Genomic DNA, 17631 nt, shown 5'->3' on the forward strand with positions numbered 1-17631 from the left:
TTTTAATTTTTAGTGACATTTTGTAAAATAACGAAGAAAAATATTCCCGAAATGTTTTTTCATCCTTGTACAAAATATATTTTTTATAACCTCCTCCTTATTTGAAGTCGGTTAAAAAGGAAAAGTGAACGTTACATGAAGTATATTTTTTAAAAGGAAAATTGATGAATACATGAAAATACACAGGAAAAACTAGTTAGAACTGATTGAATACGCATCATTCTTGCGAAAATGGACCAAAGTCACGCAATGCGTCAATTATAACCTCGCGTGTATGTATGTGCGTCTGCCGTGTCACGGTTCAAGGACGAACAGCCTAAACAGAAGAAACTATTGAGAAAGGTCAGGTCAGGGCGAACGCTTTCCCGGCTACATTCTAAAGCAGGGGTCACTAATTAGTTTCTTCAGGGGTCCAATGTTTCAAAATAATATGACCATCGCGGTCCGTGTCTATTTCAGTTCATTAAATAAGTATTAAAATAATATAGGTCGGCGGTCCGCAGTCGGACCGCGGTCCGCCATTTGGTGACCCCTGTTCTAAAGGATACAGTACAGGCACAGAATAAGTAACAGTACTACCGTATAGAAAGGAAACTTTCTACAAAACCGAAGTTTGACAGCGGTTCAGGGACGAATCATGCTGTCCCTTTCTAATATATGGCACTATCCCGTTCGGTTATTTAGGGTTGTCAAAATTCAAGCCATTATCTTATCTGTGGTCGTGCACGCAAAGGGACGTCAAGTTGTGTCAACCCTAATAATTGGTCGGAGCAATGCTGAGCCGAACCACAGATTAATAAATAGTTACTACGTAACAGATACTTCATTCCCAAACAAAAGCGAAAATACCTACGCTATAATAGCCTACAAAACCTTAATAATAATACCTGCTGCTCAGGACAAGAAGAAATGTACCATAAGTACGCGCACAAAGAGTCGAGACTGTGTTGCCCGCCGTGCGAGTCACGTGCCAACGCGTCATCGTAAGAATGCGCTAGGGTTGTAGGTTTATACCTATGATGATTATTGTAATAAAACGAATGTTGCGGATCAACCATATTTTTTATTAGTCAATCAAATATGTTTTAGTTTTATATAATGATTTATATTTTTTTTCCTTCTCGGAATTCTCTGTTATTAAATTTTATAGTTGTAAATATCCTAAATTGCGTAAATAATTTTAATAAATACTCAGGAGCAAAGCAACGGAAAATCAACGGTTTTTAAAGTTGTAATACGGTGCTACCAGGCCGATTAATTATTACGTCGTCAAAATTATTTAAAAATACTTTTTCTAACCCTTCAATATAATTCTTAAACGTTTCAGGTGGGACCTTTAGCCCGCCATAAAAAGATCAATCTTTATTATAGGCTTTTTCCTTTGTTTTTTGACTTTTACACCCATTTACTGCACAATAATTACGTGGTTTCGGCATTTCGAAGCGTAAGCGCGGGAAACGTGCGGTGCGAGCGTTGAGGCGGGCGTTCGGCGGCCCTCTGTCGGTTGTATCGTCGACGATACGCCGAGCGGTAGGCATATAGCGCGTGGCCTTGAGCGTGTGACGGAGGCCTGGCCGAACGGAGCCGAGTTTGCCCGAAGTCAGCAGTTTCGCACCGCTGGGTGCTTTTGTTATCACTGGCCAAACTCATTTGCTTCGGAAATACTACGGAAAGTACTTCGAAAATACTCACAATATTCCTGAAAAATACTCTGGATATACAGGGTGGCTACAAAATAAGTGCATTCCCGTTGCGAGGGGGGTTTTGGGATTATACTGAGCAACTTTTACTATGGGACCAACCCCGACATCGTCGAAAGTTTTTTAAGCGCTGAGTCGCATTCAAATTTAGACTCAAAGACTCGAGGTCCTACCAACACTATCTCCGGCAGGAACCTTAGTCGATGTAAAAAAATATTGCTTGTTGAAAATGAAGTATTCTTTTGTGTAAATCAAACTATATCTAACCTAAAATCTTTGTTCTAGTGATGTCAAAGTTCGCCGTCCGCGTGGACGCGGCGGTGTCGGCGCTGGGCGGCGGCGCCGGGCTCGACGAGAATGAGTTCATCGACGCCTCGCGGCTCGTGTACGACGGCGTGCGCGAGATACGCCGCGCCGTGCTTATGAACCGGGTGAGTGGGGGGGATACTAGGAAATACTGGGTAAAAATACTTGGGGAATACTTGGGGAATACTCGGAGAAATACTGGGTAAAAATACTTGGGAAATACTAGTGAAAAATACTTCGGAAATACTATAAAAATGCTTAGGGAATACCAGGAAAAATACTCTGAGAAATACTGGGTAAAAATACTTAGGAAATACTAAGAAAAATTTAATAATACTAGAAGAAAAATACTTGGTACCAGGAATAACACTTACAGTATGGATTTCTGATTCAAAACGTTTTAATAGCTATTAAACCTGAGCGGAGTCATTTGATTATTACTTAGAGCATTTAATAATCGGGGTCGCCTTTAAGAGCTTAGCCCTCTGCCGAAAACCTTGCACAATTGTGCAAACTTTTGTATGGACTGACGATTATCTGACATGGCTATTTGTACGTTACGTACAAATCATGTAGAAATAGCAATATCTTTGACGTGCCCCTCCCCCACAAAAATCGGCAGACGGGCTGTCATTTTCTGTACAAAACAGTTTGTACAGAAAATGACAGCCCGTCTCCAGTTACTAAATGCCCTAAGGATTATAAGATTCGAAGTTATAGTGTTTAGCTTCTATCAGAAAGAAAAGAAATTACAGTTTCAAGACTTAAATTACTCTCAGTAATGTTATTGCTAAATATAGGAGGAGGAAGATCTAGACCCTGAGGACGTGGAGCTAGATGAGCATTACACTCTGGAGACTAGGAGCAAATGTAAGCTCGCCTGTTAGGTACTCTGTGTTAGAGCAAGTCATCATTTCATATCAATGTATTTGTGTGTGTTCACAGGGTCGGTCATTCAGAATTCATGAACAATGTGACGTTCCACGGCAACAGGTACCTTATGGCGGCTGGCGCTTATGTCGCATAGCGCCGCAATAATATTGGAGCGGCGTTAATAATAGAATAGCGTAAGCACCAACCGCCATAAGGTACCTTTACCCGTGGGACGTCACAAATATTTTTTTATAACATCTTGAGATTTTTAAAGCCACCCTACACTAGCGTCTCACGAGCGTCGGCGTCTATGCCTAGTTCGTTTTTTTTAGCATTAGAAAAATACTACGCGATCTTGACGTGTCTTTTATTTGAAAAACGCTTTTTAAAAATCAGTAACTATTACTTATGAAAGCAAAATAATGTAAATAATCGTATAGGTATGATTCATAATTGTTACATATTTGCCGTGACTTATTTTTCAAAAGTGTTTTTCAATAAAAAGACACGTCAAGATTGTTTACCTTTTTTCTTATGCTAAAAAAACCGGGCAAGTGCGAGTCGGACTCGCGCACGAAGGGTTCCGTACCATAATGCAAAAAACGGCAAAAAAAAAACGGTCACCCATCCAAGTACTGACCCCGCCCGACGTTGCTTAACTTCGGTCAAAAATCACGTTTGTTGTATGGGAGCCCCACTTAAATCTTTATTTTATTCTATTTATAGTATTTGTTGTTATAGCGGCAACAGAAATACATCATCTGTGTAAATTTCAACTGTCTAGCTATCACGGTTCGTGAGATACAGCCTGGTGACAGACGAACGGACGGACGGACGGACGGACGGACGGACGGACAGCGGAGTCTTAGTAATAGGGTCCCGTTTTACCCTTTGGGTACGGAACCCTAAAAACTAATTATAGTCAAGTCCTTGGCTGCTGCTCGACGCAACGTTGGCGCAACTGCGCAGCGACGCCATTTTCCATAGCGCTGACTAGACGCCTACGCTCAAAAGACGCTAGTATGTGGTGGCCCTAACATGCATTATCTTAAATACTAGCATTTACATTGCTGATCTCATGATTCCTGAATTCTGAATTACTATTTTTCATGAGTCATGTGTTGTGATTGGTATCATTGTGTTTGGATTGTTTCACACTTTACTTCAGTAGACTTTGAAAACGTGGACCTATTAGCAACTTCGTCGACAGGCAAACATTTGGAACGGGGACGCAAAATGGAACTCTAGTGCCCACGCCAAGCCAAGTAAACTTATAGGCACATTGGGACGGTTTTTGGAGTGAAAACTTCTTTAGTTGCGTTGGGCATTTTGTTGATATGGGATCCATTGAACTCGCGACACTGTAACGGTAACCAACACCGACAATTGTTCAAGTTTTCACTTCTGTTCCCTTCTGTCGGCACCCCCGGAGTGCCACTGCTTTTTTTTACTTTAACGCGCTAGGGCACGAAAATGGCAGGGTCGCCATGTAACGTCAGGACGTTCGTGTGACTTTTGAGCCAGTTACTGTTATCTTACACCTTATAAAACTAAAGTCCCTCGCCGCGTCTGTCTGTATGTTCGCGACAAACTCAAAAACTACTGAACGGATTTTCATGCGGTTTTCACCTATCAATAAAGGGATTTTTGTGGATTGTTTAGATGTATAATTTCAATAATTTGTTAAGGTTTTGTGTAGCCCGTGCGAAGCTAGCGCTAGTCATTATTAAAGTAAAGTGTGAAACGTCCAGTTAACATCATCGCATGCTTGTGCCATTGTCCATGTAACGCATGTTCTAGACGAGCGACGACCTTGACACAGACACCGAGTTTGAGCCGGTCGAAGACATGACCATGGAGACCAGGAGCCGATGTAAGTACCTTCCATTCTTAGGGCGTCCGCGGTCGCGTAGCTAGGCGTGGGCGAATGGGTCCTACGCCCACGGCGTCGTACTTAAGGGGGCCTCGCAAAACCAGAGCCAACCTTTTTATTACCTTGAGACACATTGAAAAGGGCCTAGCAGATGTGGTTTTCGCCCACGGCTAGATTGGTTGGTTCTGGTCCGCTAGCGTGGGCGGGTACACGGAGCAGGAGCACGTACGCGGGTGGGTCAAATTCTTTTCGTTGTCTTGTTTTTTGTCCCCCAAAAATATGACGGAGTGGAGCTTTTTGTATGATGTGAAATTTAGTTTTTAATTTCTCAAGAGAATTATAATCTACAGCTAGAAAGACATGCTATAGCACTCAACTTTTTTTATTTATTTGATAAAAGACAAAAATAGAAGCGTGTCAGAGTGGTCAGAGACAAGACAACGAAAATAATTTTTACTCGGGTGCCATATTGTAGGTAAAGTCCGTCGCACGCGTCCGCGCCAGTCAGCAACGCTCATACTATTCTTCGTTAACCCGCTCCGTGCAACCGCGCCATCTAGCGGACACCCTTAAGTTAATGTAAGCAACTCTTGCACACATGCCTACAATTAATGTCTACATTCTACAAAAGCACCAAAGTTGTTGCTACCAAAAATAAATAAATGATTTCTTCACGACGCTCTGCTAGCCAAAAGGTAGACGTCGCGGTCAGAAGACCTGATAGCCCGACAGTGTCCCTTAACCTTGAACTGGAATTTTAGTTACCAATTTAGCCGTAACAGATACAGCAGCGAACATATCGGGTCTCAAACTACTCAAACGGCGTGAGAAGGTATTGGCATGGGGTTGTCCGTTTGGTGTTTAATACTTGGTCATTGTTGGTTGTGATGACTTTTGTCTGTTTTGTGGTAGATTCATGTTGGTGGTTCTAACTTATACTCTGTATCTTTAGGTATTTAAATAAAAGTAAACAAAATCTACCCTCAAATAGCTGGCTCAAATTACACGATCAAAATAATGTAGGTTAAAGTCAGGTCGTTCAGTGACAGATCCAGGCGGGTTTGTATTTGGTTGGTTAACCAATAAATGTTATAACTACCCGAAAATGTACAAATTATTTGTTTACTTACTTTTATTGAAATACCCAAAGATACAGAGTTATAACTAATGCCATTTTCTTCACTGATCCATTGGCTGTATGTATATGTGGACTCACATTAGACTTAAGTATATTACCCGTTTAAAGGCAATAGTGTTGGACCAATCTAACTTTGCCAGATTTTGCAGTGACAGAAAGTGAAATACGCCACGTGTAAGAGAAGTGAGAAGTGCCATCAGAAAGATCAAATTCATATGAAAGTAATTATGGCAATTCCACACCTTGTTACTGCAAAGTCTGGACAAAAAATGGCTTCGTCTAACTACAAATTGGGTTTAGAGTTTTAGACCAAAAGAACCCGGATCAATTAGGAAATAGAATCTTAAGAATCGAAGGAATAACTAATACAATCCATCTAAGTCCTGATGTCCTTCGAAAAGGACACAATCAAATCGAATTTTTAACGATAATGGAACAAGTAACCGTCAAAAATATTTATTGATACACTCTTTTAATGCCGACTGTACTTTCTCTCCTTGGCATGTCTATCAAGTACTTCTCGAGACCTTTCAAATGAGCCTAAACTTAATGTGTTTATGTTTTTCCATCGAAGAGTTCCTTTGGCTACCTTCCTACTGCATCATCAGATCAGATCAGCTCCATGTCAGCGTATTATTGCATTGTCATCGGAAATATGGAAGTATGCGAAATTTCAGCTCAATCAGACACCCGGAAGTGGTTCAAATTTAAGTTACAAGATTTGAAGCACCATATACAGGGTGTCCCAAGACTATGGGACATCAAGGGAAAGTACCTTAAATATCGTAGATAGGATATTTTACTGAAAGAAGACATTATTTTAATTTCAAAAACAATTTAAACTGCATTCATAGATTTTTAAATAATTACACGGTTAAACAGGGAATCGAACCCGCTACACGAAAAAAAAAATTATCCTGTAGATTTATCATACCAATCGAAAGGCTTCATCATAAGGATTATTTTTTGCTAAATAACATAGTGTCAGAAATAAAAGGAATTAATTTATCAAATGCTCAAAATGAGTCCCATTCTGTTGAATACAAAGTCGCACTCTTTTGATTATTTCGCTAAATTTCACATGAAATGTTAAAATTCATTTTCTTCCTTTTATTTCTGACACTAGCTTTCGATCGGTATGATAAAGCTACAGGGTAATATTTTTTCTCGTGTAGCGGGTTCGATTCCCGGTTCAACCATGTAATTATTTAAAAATCTATGAATGCAGTTTAAATTGTTTTTTAAATTAAAATAATGTCTTCTTTCAGCAAAATATCCTATCTACGATATTTAAGGTACCTACTTTCCCTTGATGTGCCATAGACTTGGGACGCCCTGTATACAAAGAGATATAGGTAATACGCAGTGAAGCTAAATAAAAGTGTGTAAAAAAAAAGGTTCCAAATTCAAAACAACAATAATGACTCTGGGTATTAGGAGGATAGAGTATCGGTTCGTTTGGTCTAAACCCACTATTCCTGTCGACAAGCGTAATGTTGAAATGTATATGTTTTGTAGCGAGCGCGCACACCGGCGAACACGGTGTGGACGAGTACCCTGACATAAGCGGCATCACCAACGCCAGGGTGAGTACCATACTACCATTAGCTATTAGCTCTCCATGCCCATAGAGAAAAAAAACCGGACAAGTGCGAGTCGGACTCGCCCACCGAGGGTTCCGTACTTTTTAGTATTTGTTGTTATAGCGGCAACAGAAATACATCATCTGTGAAAATTTCAACTGCCTAGCTATCACGGTTCATGAGATACAGCCTGGTGACAGACGGACGGAAGGACGGACAGCGGAGTCTTAGTAATAGGGTCCCGTTTTTACCCTTTGGGTACGGAACCCTAAAAAATACATAGAGTGCTCACTCCATACATCAGTTTTAGTACCAAAACGACTATTATTTTCGTAGTCGACATCCAGCATGGAGTAGCGGAATTATCAATACTGCTACTTGACAACAGATGTTCCGACGACTGAAAAGTCTAATGCTCAACAATTTTCAGATAATATTATAACCGGATTAACCGGAACTCCATTTTCAACGACATCTGCTTTTAATATTAGTTGTACATTGTTGTTCAGTCAGCCGCAGAAGTTGCTAAGCGGGCGAGGTGTTCAAAATAACCTTGACACGCTCTTATTCTCTTCACAATAAAGTCACATCAAGATCATTTTGAACACCTCACCCGCTTAGCAACTTCTGCTGCTGACTGTTCAATACAATTTTCGTTAGTATCGACAATAGAGAATTCTAGCATCAAGTAGCGGTACTGATAATTCCGCTACTCGATGCTAGATGTCGACTGCGAAAATAATAGTCGTTTAGGTACTAAAACTGATGTATGGAGTGAGCACTCTATTCTTACTATATTTCTCTATGTCCATAACGGATCACGGCATTATATCTCTCTTGATAGAAATGCTTCATATTAAACAGCCGTTAACCGACCGGTCATTGACGACCGGTCTGGCCTAGCGGGTAGTGACTCTGCCTGCGAAGCCGATGGTCCTGATGGGTTCGAATCCCGGTAAGGGCATTTATTCGTGCGATGAACACGTTTGTTTCTGAATCATGGGTGTTTTCTATGTATTTAAGTATTTGTATATTATAGATGGTCAAGCAAATCTTGACGATATCCCTACGCGCCTACATTTTTCAAATTTGCCGCCTTTTTCTACTGACAAGATCTGCTTGACCAACTATATATATATCGTTGTCTGAGTAACCACAACACAAGCCTTCTTGAGCTTACCGTGGGACTTCGTCAAGTTTGTGTAAGAATGTCCCTATAATATTTATTTATTAACCACTAACATTATCTTACAGGAAGCCATGCGCAAGATGACAGAAGAGGACAAGCGCAAGATCCTGCAGCAGGTGGAGCTGTTCCGCCGCGAGAAGATGACGTTCGACAACGAGGTCGGCAAGTGGGACGACGCGGGCAACGACATCATCACGCTCGCCAAGCACATGTGCATGATCATGCTCGAGATGACGGACTTCACCAGGTGAGGGTGGGGAGGGGGGGATACTTGGGAAAATACTAGGTAGAATATTAGGGAAAATACTTGTAAAATACTGGGTAAAATACTTCATAAATACTTGGTAAAATACTTGCAAAATTCTAGGCAGAACATTAGGGAAAATACTTGTAAAATACTAGGTAAAGTACTCGTCGTATACTGGGTTCCCCTCTTCTGGCATAATATTGTTTGTCAGAAATACACTTCGCATAACATGTATCGCAGAAACACTTTTAGTAGAATGATAATTAGGCATAAATATTACTTTGCATTATTATTACTAAGCATAAAATACATTTTGCAGCATATTATTTAGCAGAAGATTACTTTTGCAGACTTTGGTTTAGCATAATTGTATGTACCATAATCATCCTGCAGCATACTTTCATTATGGCATAATGTTTTTGTACTTGCAGAAAAGTAGCAGTTAAGTAAGAACTGTGACCCCCAAACAAAATTGAACCTGTGCCAGATAAGAAGATTATGTTAGGTTGTAACTGCGGCTTCCTGTATAAAACGAACGGCTCCCAGAAAAGTGGGTTAGGTTAGGTTAGAACTGCGACCTCATACAAAACGAACGGCCGCCAGAAAAGTGGGTTAGGTTAGGTTAGAACTACGACCTCATACAATACGAACGGCCACCAGAAAAGTGGGTTAGGTTAGGTTAGAACTGCGACCTCATACAATACGAACGGCCACCAGAAAAGTGGGTTAGGTTAGGTTAGAACTGCGACCTCATACAATACGAACGGCCACCAGAAAAGTGGGTTAGGTTAGGTTATCTGGTTAACTTTAATGCATCTTGATAACTTTATGCTACCTAAATATTATGCAATACATTTATCTGCGAAATTAATACTCGTTTAAAAGACTATTATGATCATCAACAGTATGTCAAAATATGGTTCTGGATTTTAAAACTCTGCGAAATGATTGTATGCTAAATGATATATGGGAAAGGTAATTCTGCCAAACGACGTTTCTGCCAAGTAACATTATGCAATACAAAAATATGTCAAAAATCTTTCTGCAACACATTAGTAAACCTCGTATACTAGGTAAAGTACTCGTCGTATACTAGGTAAAATACTCTCGAAATATTAGAGCCAATATTCGTGGCACTCTTGCGTTGTTGGAACAACACGCTCACATAGTCCTACCAGCAGGTATGCTTGTTTACAATTTTACATGATAAGACACGTAAGGATGAATACACTTAATATCCTGATATCACCTGTAAACTGGCATGTTTGTTACAGAGGCCGCGGTCCTCTCAAGACCACGATGGACGTCATCAATGCCGCCAAGAAAATCTCCGAAGCCGGCACCAAGCTGGACAAACTCACGAGGGAGATCGCCGAACAGGTATACACTTGTAACACTCTCTCATTCACTCGCGTGTTTTGTACGGATATTTAGTAATTTAAAAATAAAAATAAACTCCTATGCCAATGAACTGAGCCAATATCATAATTAGATTTTTTTAAGCCTATAAAGTGTCCCACTGCTGGGCAAAGGCCTCCCCCTAGACTTCCAATCTTCCCGATTAACAGCAGCAATCCGTCCAGTTGCTGAAAAATGCGTGCTGCTCTAACAAAAGCTGTTAAAAAGGGACTTCCACTTGTATTACAAGTTACAACTACAAGCTTTTGATAAACAGGGCACAGGTCTTCCCACCATCTCCTCTTAGGCCGACCATGCCGGCGTTTACATTGTGGCACCCACACAAAATATGTATCTTGTGTGAATTACGCTACGTCTTACGTAAGCCAACAACTCGCGAACGCGACGCGGCGCGGCGGGCCCAAGGCGTTCGCGTTCGCAACGAGATCGCCCACGTGGGACACTTCTATTGGTATCAAAGGATTGATTCACCCCGCGCCGCATCGTTTCGTTTCGCGTTCGCGTGTTGTTCGCCTATGTAGTACGCTGCGTTAGAAATATGTAGCAAAAAATATATAATTCGTGCTACCAGCTGACGGTCTTTCCATCGCGGCACAACCGGCTGACGATATTTTTTGTTCATAATAACAAATGTCTTAACTATCATCTGACAAAGTTCCAATCGGGAGGCGATGACTAATTCTGTTTTACGTATTGGGGTGGCTACCGTACCATAACCCACCAACGGAGCGGCAGCTGACGTCTACTAGGGTTCATTGCACATCGCCTGACTGACTGGCAAAAGTTACGCCTGACCCGCGCTCTATAGCGTTTCTAATGAGTTTACTTTTAATTACAGTGTCCAGAATCTTCGACCAAGCAAGACTTGCTTGCATACCTCCAGCGCATCGCCCTGTACTGCCACCAGATACAGATCACCAGCAAAGTGAAGGCCGACGTCCAGAACATCTCCGGAGAGCTTATTGTCAGCGGGGTGAGTACTCGACCGTGTGTGTATAATTACAGTGTCCAGAACCAAGCAAGACTTGCTTGCATACCTCCAGCGCATCGCCCTGTACTGCCACCAGATACAGATCACCAGCAAAATGAAGGCCGACGTCCAGAACATCTCCGGAGAGCTTATTGTCAGCGGGGTGAGTAACTCATAGACTAGGAATACTCTAGACGGAGCTTAGAGCAATTATTTCATGAAACCGTAGCTGCCAAAAATACAGGGGTGTGGGGGACGAGGTGAGCGAGTCCCGTGCCGTGATTGGTCCGTTCCGTTTTCACCAAAGGTCGATCAACTACTGACGCCGGTGCGGTACTTCTAAAACACATCTTTGATGCCCGGGAAAAAGCTCAAGATGCTGTTGGAATTTTCTGTGATCTGTCAAAGGCATTTGATTGCGTTGATCACGAAAATTTAAAGAGAAAATTAAGCCGCTATGGGATAAAAGCTAGTGCCCTTGACCTGGTCTCATCGTACCTTTCGGATAGAACTCAGCGAGTAGTTATTAATGGAACTCAATCGGCGGGGTCCCCGGTAGCCCTCGGAGTGCCTCAAGGTTCAATTCTTGGTCCCTTCCTGTTTTTGGTATACATTAATGACTTACCAAAAGTTGTGCAAGATAGACATGATATAGTGTTATTTGCAGATGACACTTCCCTTATATTTAAAGTGGACAGAAAGGAAAATAGCTTCGAGAGCATTAATGACGCGCTATCAACCATAGTAAACTGGTTTACGGCAAACAATTTGCTTTTGAACGCCAAGAAAACCAAATGCATCAAGTTTACGCTACCTAACGTCAAGCAGGTAAATAACAGCAAGATTAAAATAAAAGGTGATACGCTGGAATTTGAGGATCGAACTGTTTTCCTGGGAGTCACTCTAGACTCCAAACTGCAATGGCATGCACATATAGGCACTCTAGCCGGAAAACTTAGTTCAGCAGCCTATGCAGTGAGGAGAATCAAACAGCTAACAAACGTAGAGACGGCCAGGCTGGTATACTTTAGTTACTTCCATAGTGTTATGTCTTATGGAATTCTGTTGTGGGGAAAAGCGGCAGATATTCAGACAATATTTGTGCTGCAAAAACGAGCTGTACGTTCCATCTATGGACTGGGCGCTCGAGTATCCCTAAGAGAGAAATTCAAAGAAGTTAACATTCTTACCGTTGCATCTCAATACATACTAGAGAATATTATGTATGTTCGGAAAAACATCCACGAATTCAAGGTTAACAGTGATATCCATAACTATAACACTAGAAACAAACATAAGCTTGCTGTGCCCGCCCACCGCCTCCGTAAGGTTAGTACGTCTTTCGTCGGGAACTGTACACGTTTTTATAACAAAGTCCCCACTGATGTAGTGAATTTACCACTTCACAAATTTAAGTCGCACATTAAGCGCTCCTTGTTAAGTAAGGCGTACTACACTGTAAATGATTTTATAAACGATAGAGATGCCTTTAAGCAGGTAGCTTAATTTCATTAGTATAATAAGAGCTAAATAAATATTGTTTTTTTTTACATTGTGAATTAAATATGCTAGTGTCCAGTAGAATTGACACATGAGACAATGATGTTCTCGCTTGATTAAATTGTTTAATTTAATTTTAGTTTTGGACACTTGGAGACCTTATACATCTCTAAGTATTTATTTATTTATTTTATTTTTATTTTTGATTGTACATACCTATATTTTTAATGTTTCTGACACTTAGAGACCTTTACATCTCTAAGTCAACTTAGGCTTGTAATTATGTGAAGCTATACTGTCTTTTTATGTAACATACGAGCACAAAATGCCGTGTCTTACTGTTACATGTTATTACTATTTTAATATTATTATAGGCCGGAAGCTTGAACATGTCATGCTCGCTTAAAAGTCTTTACTTACGGTGGCGTCGTTAATCGGGTCGCCACTTTCCCGAATGAAGGTTGAGGGAGGCGATGGCTGAGATACGCGTCATACTCGTGAACGGGTGCTGTTTGTGGAGACTGGTCTGTTTAAGCTAACACAAGCTATTATACTTAGTAACTTTATTTTTATTAATTAATTACAGTGAGACGCCTCATTCTGCTCTCGTATGTTTCTTTTCTCTTAATGAATGTATTAATTATACAGGATATTGACTCTTGGAGACCCTATACATCTCTAAGGATAACTTGATAAACTATATAATCTTATAGTTCTGACACCTAGAGACATTTACACCTCTAAATATTATAGATTTTTTTTTGTGTTTTGTATCTGTATTTTTTATGTAATTCGACATTAAGAGACCATATACATCTCTTAGTAATTGTAATACGTTAGATTGAATTGTTAGTTTTATTTTATAAAATTGTTGATGTTATTATTTTTGCTTATATGTAAATTCAATGATGACGTGTAAAAGTGCCCTTGTGGCCTATTTGCTGAATAAATGTTGATGTTTGATGTTTGATGTTTGACACGGACGTCACACAAAGACACTTTGACTCGAAAATGGAGTAAAACTACCGTATATTTGTGGCAGAGGGGGTAGAGCTACTATGCTCAGTCTGGAGGATGTCTTGTCTGTGGAGTATATCGACCATGAAGGGTTTATACTCGCTACGCTCGTGGTTCAATTTTGTAATCTTTCGCTTGCTCGGGTATCAACTTTGCCCCTTGTAAAACAAATAACTGTTTCGTTTTTTTTTGTATTGATGTTTACCGTCTCCAATTCTCCCTCAATTGCTCAAAGGTTAACTGGAAGTTACCTCTGAAAAGGATAAGTTCGCCTTTGTACTAATGACGAATAGTTTTCTTTAGCAGATGGCACTATTAACCTTTTCGACGCCGTGTCAAACACAAAAGCTGTCACTCGGACGCCACGTCACCCAAGTGTAAAACTGAAATTGAACTTTATGCATATGCACGTAGGTCCATGTTGCTCTGTGGTTTGAGGCCGATTAATCAGTCTTTAGCGTTGAACCTGCGGTGCGGATATATAGGTCATTGGCGTCCAAAAGGTTAAAAAATCATTTCCATATTTAAAATAAGGTTAAAATATTAAAGGTTAAATATTGTCCACGTTTTCTACTCTTTCATTGTTATTTTTCCTGTTATGTTTACATTTTTCTACAATAAAGTGTTTCACTATTACTTACTAGTATTCGTTTTCAGCTCGACAGCGCGACGTCGCTCATCCAAGCGGCCAAGAATCTTATGAACGCCGTGGTGCTCACGGTGAAGGCGTCCTATGTGGCCTCGACCAAGTACACCAGACAGGGAACCATTGCTGTAAGTACCGAGCATTTTATACCTTATTATGTTTAAGATCAAACAACTCATCTGATCCTTTAGCGTTAGTACAGTCACCTACAATAATATGTTACACAACGAAGGCCGCAAAAATATCTGACACGATCATATTTGTAGAGCCATAAGAGCGAGTCACACTTTTTGCGGCCTTCGGAGAGTAACATATTATTGCAGGTGACTGTACTTAGCGAGACGCAACTCATGCTAAGCTGTCTGAATGGCTAAGGCTGCCTTTCCACTAAGGCGGAAATGAGAGATATCAACCATTAGCATTGCATCTCATCTCCTCCTCAGTAGAAAGGCAACCTAAAGAACTGATCCGGAAAGAATTGTCGATCCAAAGAAGAATCTTCACAGACTTCGCAGTGAGAAAGTCAATTCGGTTTTAATTCTACAAAACTGATTTTCGTCCTGTTATCTGTAAAGAGACTGTTTCTCAACTATGCGGGTTCGACCCTGCAATAGGTACCTATACATAGTTATAAATCTCTTAAAACAACCCAACTATTATGCTCCAGAATCTCCCAATCCCAACTAAGGGGTCATCCATTAATTACATCACACGTTTAGGGGGAGGGAGGGGGTCAAGAAAATGTGACATGTTGTGACAAGGGGGAGGAGGAGTCACAAACTTTGTGACGTCACTTTAACTTCATCAGTAACCGAAAAAAAATTTAAATTATTTTATACGGTAATATACATTTAAATAACAAGTTTTTGAAACGATAACATTTTTATTCGTTTAATTTAATTTCTTAATCAGTTTTGGGTTATAAAATTACTAATATTTCTTTTGTCAAAAATATTTTGATAAAATATTAAATAAATATTTGCCGATTTCGTTGAAGAAATGTGACGTCACACCAGGGGGGGGGGGGGTTTGCCAAATGTGACCAAGTGTGACAAGGAGGGGGGGAGGGGTAAAAAACCTAGAAATTCGTGTGACGTAATTAATGGATGAAGGTCCAAAAATCCAAAATTAACTTGAATATCTTTGTGTAGGCGGGACTATTATTTAAACGATGCAGTTCCGAGCTTCTGAGGCAGGATATTAAAAAAAAACCGGACAAGTGCGAGTCGGACTCGCCCACCGAGGGTTCCGTACTTTTTAGTATTTGTTGTTATAGCGGCAACAGAAATACATCATCTGTGAAAATTTCAACTGTATAGCTATCACGGTTCATGGGATACAGCCTGCGGAACCCTAAAAATGAGAGAAAACTTCATAGTTGTTATTGTCACGACGGTACGATGTTACGACGGTAGATTAAGCATGATAAGGGATAAGGTGGTGGTACTAGTGCTCGACATGCTAATGCCCAATAGATGACACCCAGCTGTCACCTCTATTGACAATGACTTAAGTTTCAAGATGACATGTACTGGGACCGCATCGAGCACCAGTACATACGTGTACCAAATATTTTTATTGGCAATTTGAAATGATTGAAGCTTCAAGTTTTCGCAATGCGAGCTGAAATTAACAAATGTAACCAATGCTTTGGACGCTTTGATGAATGAAGCTTAAGAATGGTAAAAAAGGTCCTTGCAAACTTATGAAGAATTAATATTCTAATTAACCCGCTTAAGATATTAGTTATTTAAATGTACGGTGAAAGAGTAGAAAACGTCGACAGTATTTGATCTTTTTAACCACTGTTTATATTTTAACCTTATTTTAAAGAATGCAATGATTTTGTAACCACCCTGTGGGCGCGCTAGCGAAATTACATTTATGCATTTATTAGCTTTATGAATAAGGAGGGAGGGAGGGGGGGGGGGTACTAGTTTATTAATGGACACTAAGCGTTAGCGAAGGTCTCTGTTTCGGCTTGGGAAAAATGCGAGCAGATGCCAGGGTTAAATAGTTTTTTGTCGATTTAATTTTTTGGAAATTTGTCAAAATGGCGGAGAATTTCTTCAGTTTTAAGACTTTTAAGCTATACGCGCGAGGTTTAGAGGCCCTAGTAAAAAAAAATTACAAAGATTTTATTAATGAAAATGTACGTTTTCTACTCTTTTGACCTGTAAGTTTTAAGCGTACGCATACCTAAGTATCTAATGAATTGACGCTTCCCCGCCTCCGGAACAGAACTATGTAAGTCGTAGACGCTTTACACGTTTATCCGTTCATATCGTTTACACATTTCAATTTAAATCACACCCGCCGCCGAAAAGCCGCTTCCATACAATCGATATTACGTTTTCGTCTTAAAACGACACAATTCAATTAAATTTGGCATGAACTTACGTAACGTATGTCTATGTCTGGCACTTTAGTTCGTTTTTTTTTTAGCATTAGTAAGAACTGGAAAGAAGGTAAGCGATCTTGATAAGTCTTTTAATTGAAAAACGCTTTTCAAAAATCAGTAACTATTACTTATGAAAGCAGAAGAATATAAATGATCGTATTAGATTCATATTTGTTACATAAGTATTTGCCGTAACTTATTTTTTAAATGTGTTTTTCAATTAAAAGACACATCAAGATTGTTTACCTTATTTCTAATGCTAAAAAAACGAACTATAGTTATCGTTGGTAAAAATTGTTATACAAAGAAAATATTAAGTAGATATACAAAATAACATTTTCTTATTTTATTGCTGAATGCAATTGTTCTGCATGTTGTATCTTTGTCTTTTTTATTGATTGGTCAATTCACAAATAAGCTTACAATCTAGATCAAGGCGCTTAAAGAATAGTTACTGCATGGTTTTATCGAGTGTCCTTTTGTTTTAGAATGTATTTACATAGGGGACTATAGCCCAAGCCCTCTCGCACATGAGAGGAGGCCTGTGCCCAGCAGTGGGACGTATATAGGCTATTTTTTTACTGTCAATGATTGATTTTGTTCATAGTACAAAACAAATCATTTTAACGTTTTATTAACACAAGCCTATTCTTTGGGTCTATTGTTTTCCAAATAGTTTTAAGTCATAATGTATTGTTTGTCCGAATTTTCGTTAGTCATAATTGGTTTTTTCTCAGAAACGCGTATCTTTTCAGGATTGCAATAAAAC

The 17631-nt window shown here is 39.8% G+C and overlaps 1 protein-coding gene across 1 annotated transcript in view; it reads left to right on the forward strand.

Moving 5' to 3' along the window:
• Positions 1–17631, forward strand: part of LOC134802477 (catenin alpha) — a 100356-nt gene that overhangs the window by 74863 nt on the left and 7862 nt on the right. Inside the window, exons 15-22 of the mRNA XM_063775156.1 lie at positions 1986–2131; positions 2807–2876; positions 7409–7476; positions 8728–8909; positions 10184–10289; positions 11167–11301; positions 11420–11461; positions 14473–14589. Coding sequence (XP_063631226.1) covers positions 1986–2131; positions 2807–2876; positions 7409–7476; positions 8728–8909; positions 10184–10289; positions 11167–11301; positions 11420–11461; positions 14473–14589 — 866 coding nt within the window. The remainder of the gene's footprint in view (positions 1–1985; positions 2132–2806; positions 2877–7408; positions 7477–8727; positions 8910–10183; positions 10290–11166; positions 11302–11419; positions 11462–14472; positions 14590–17631) is intronic.

The sequence above is a fragment of the Cydia splendana genome, chromosome 24 (genome assembly GCF_910591565.1).
Source record: "Cydia splendana chromosome 24, ilCydSple1.2, whole genome shotgun sequence".
Lineage (NCBI taxonomy): Eukaryota > Metazoa > Arthropoda > Insecta > Lepidoptera > Tortricidae > Cydia > Cydia splendana.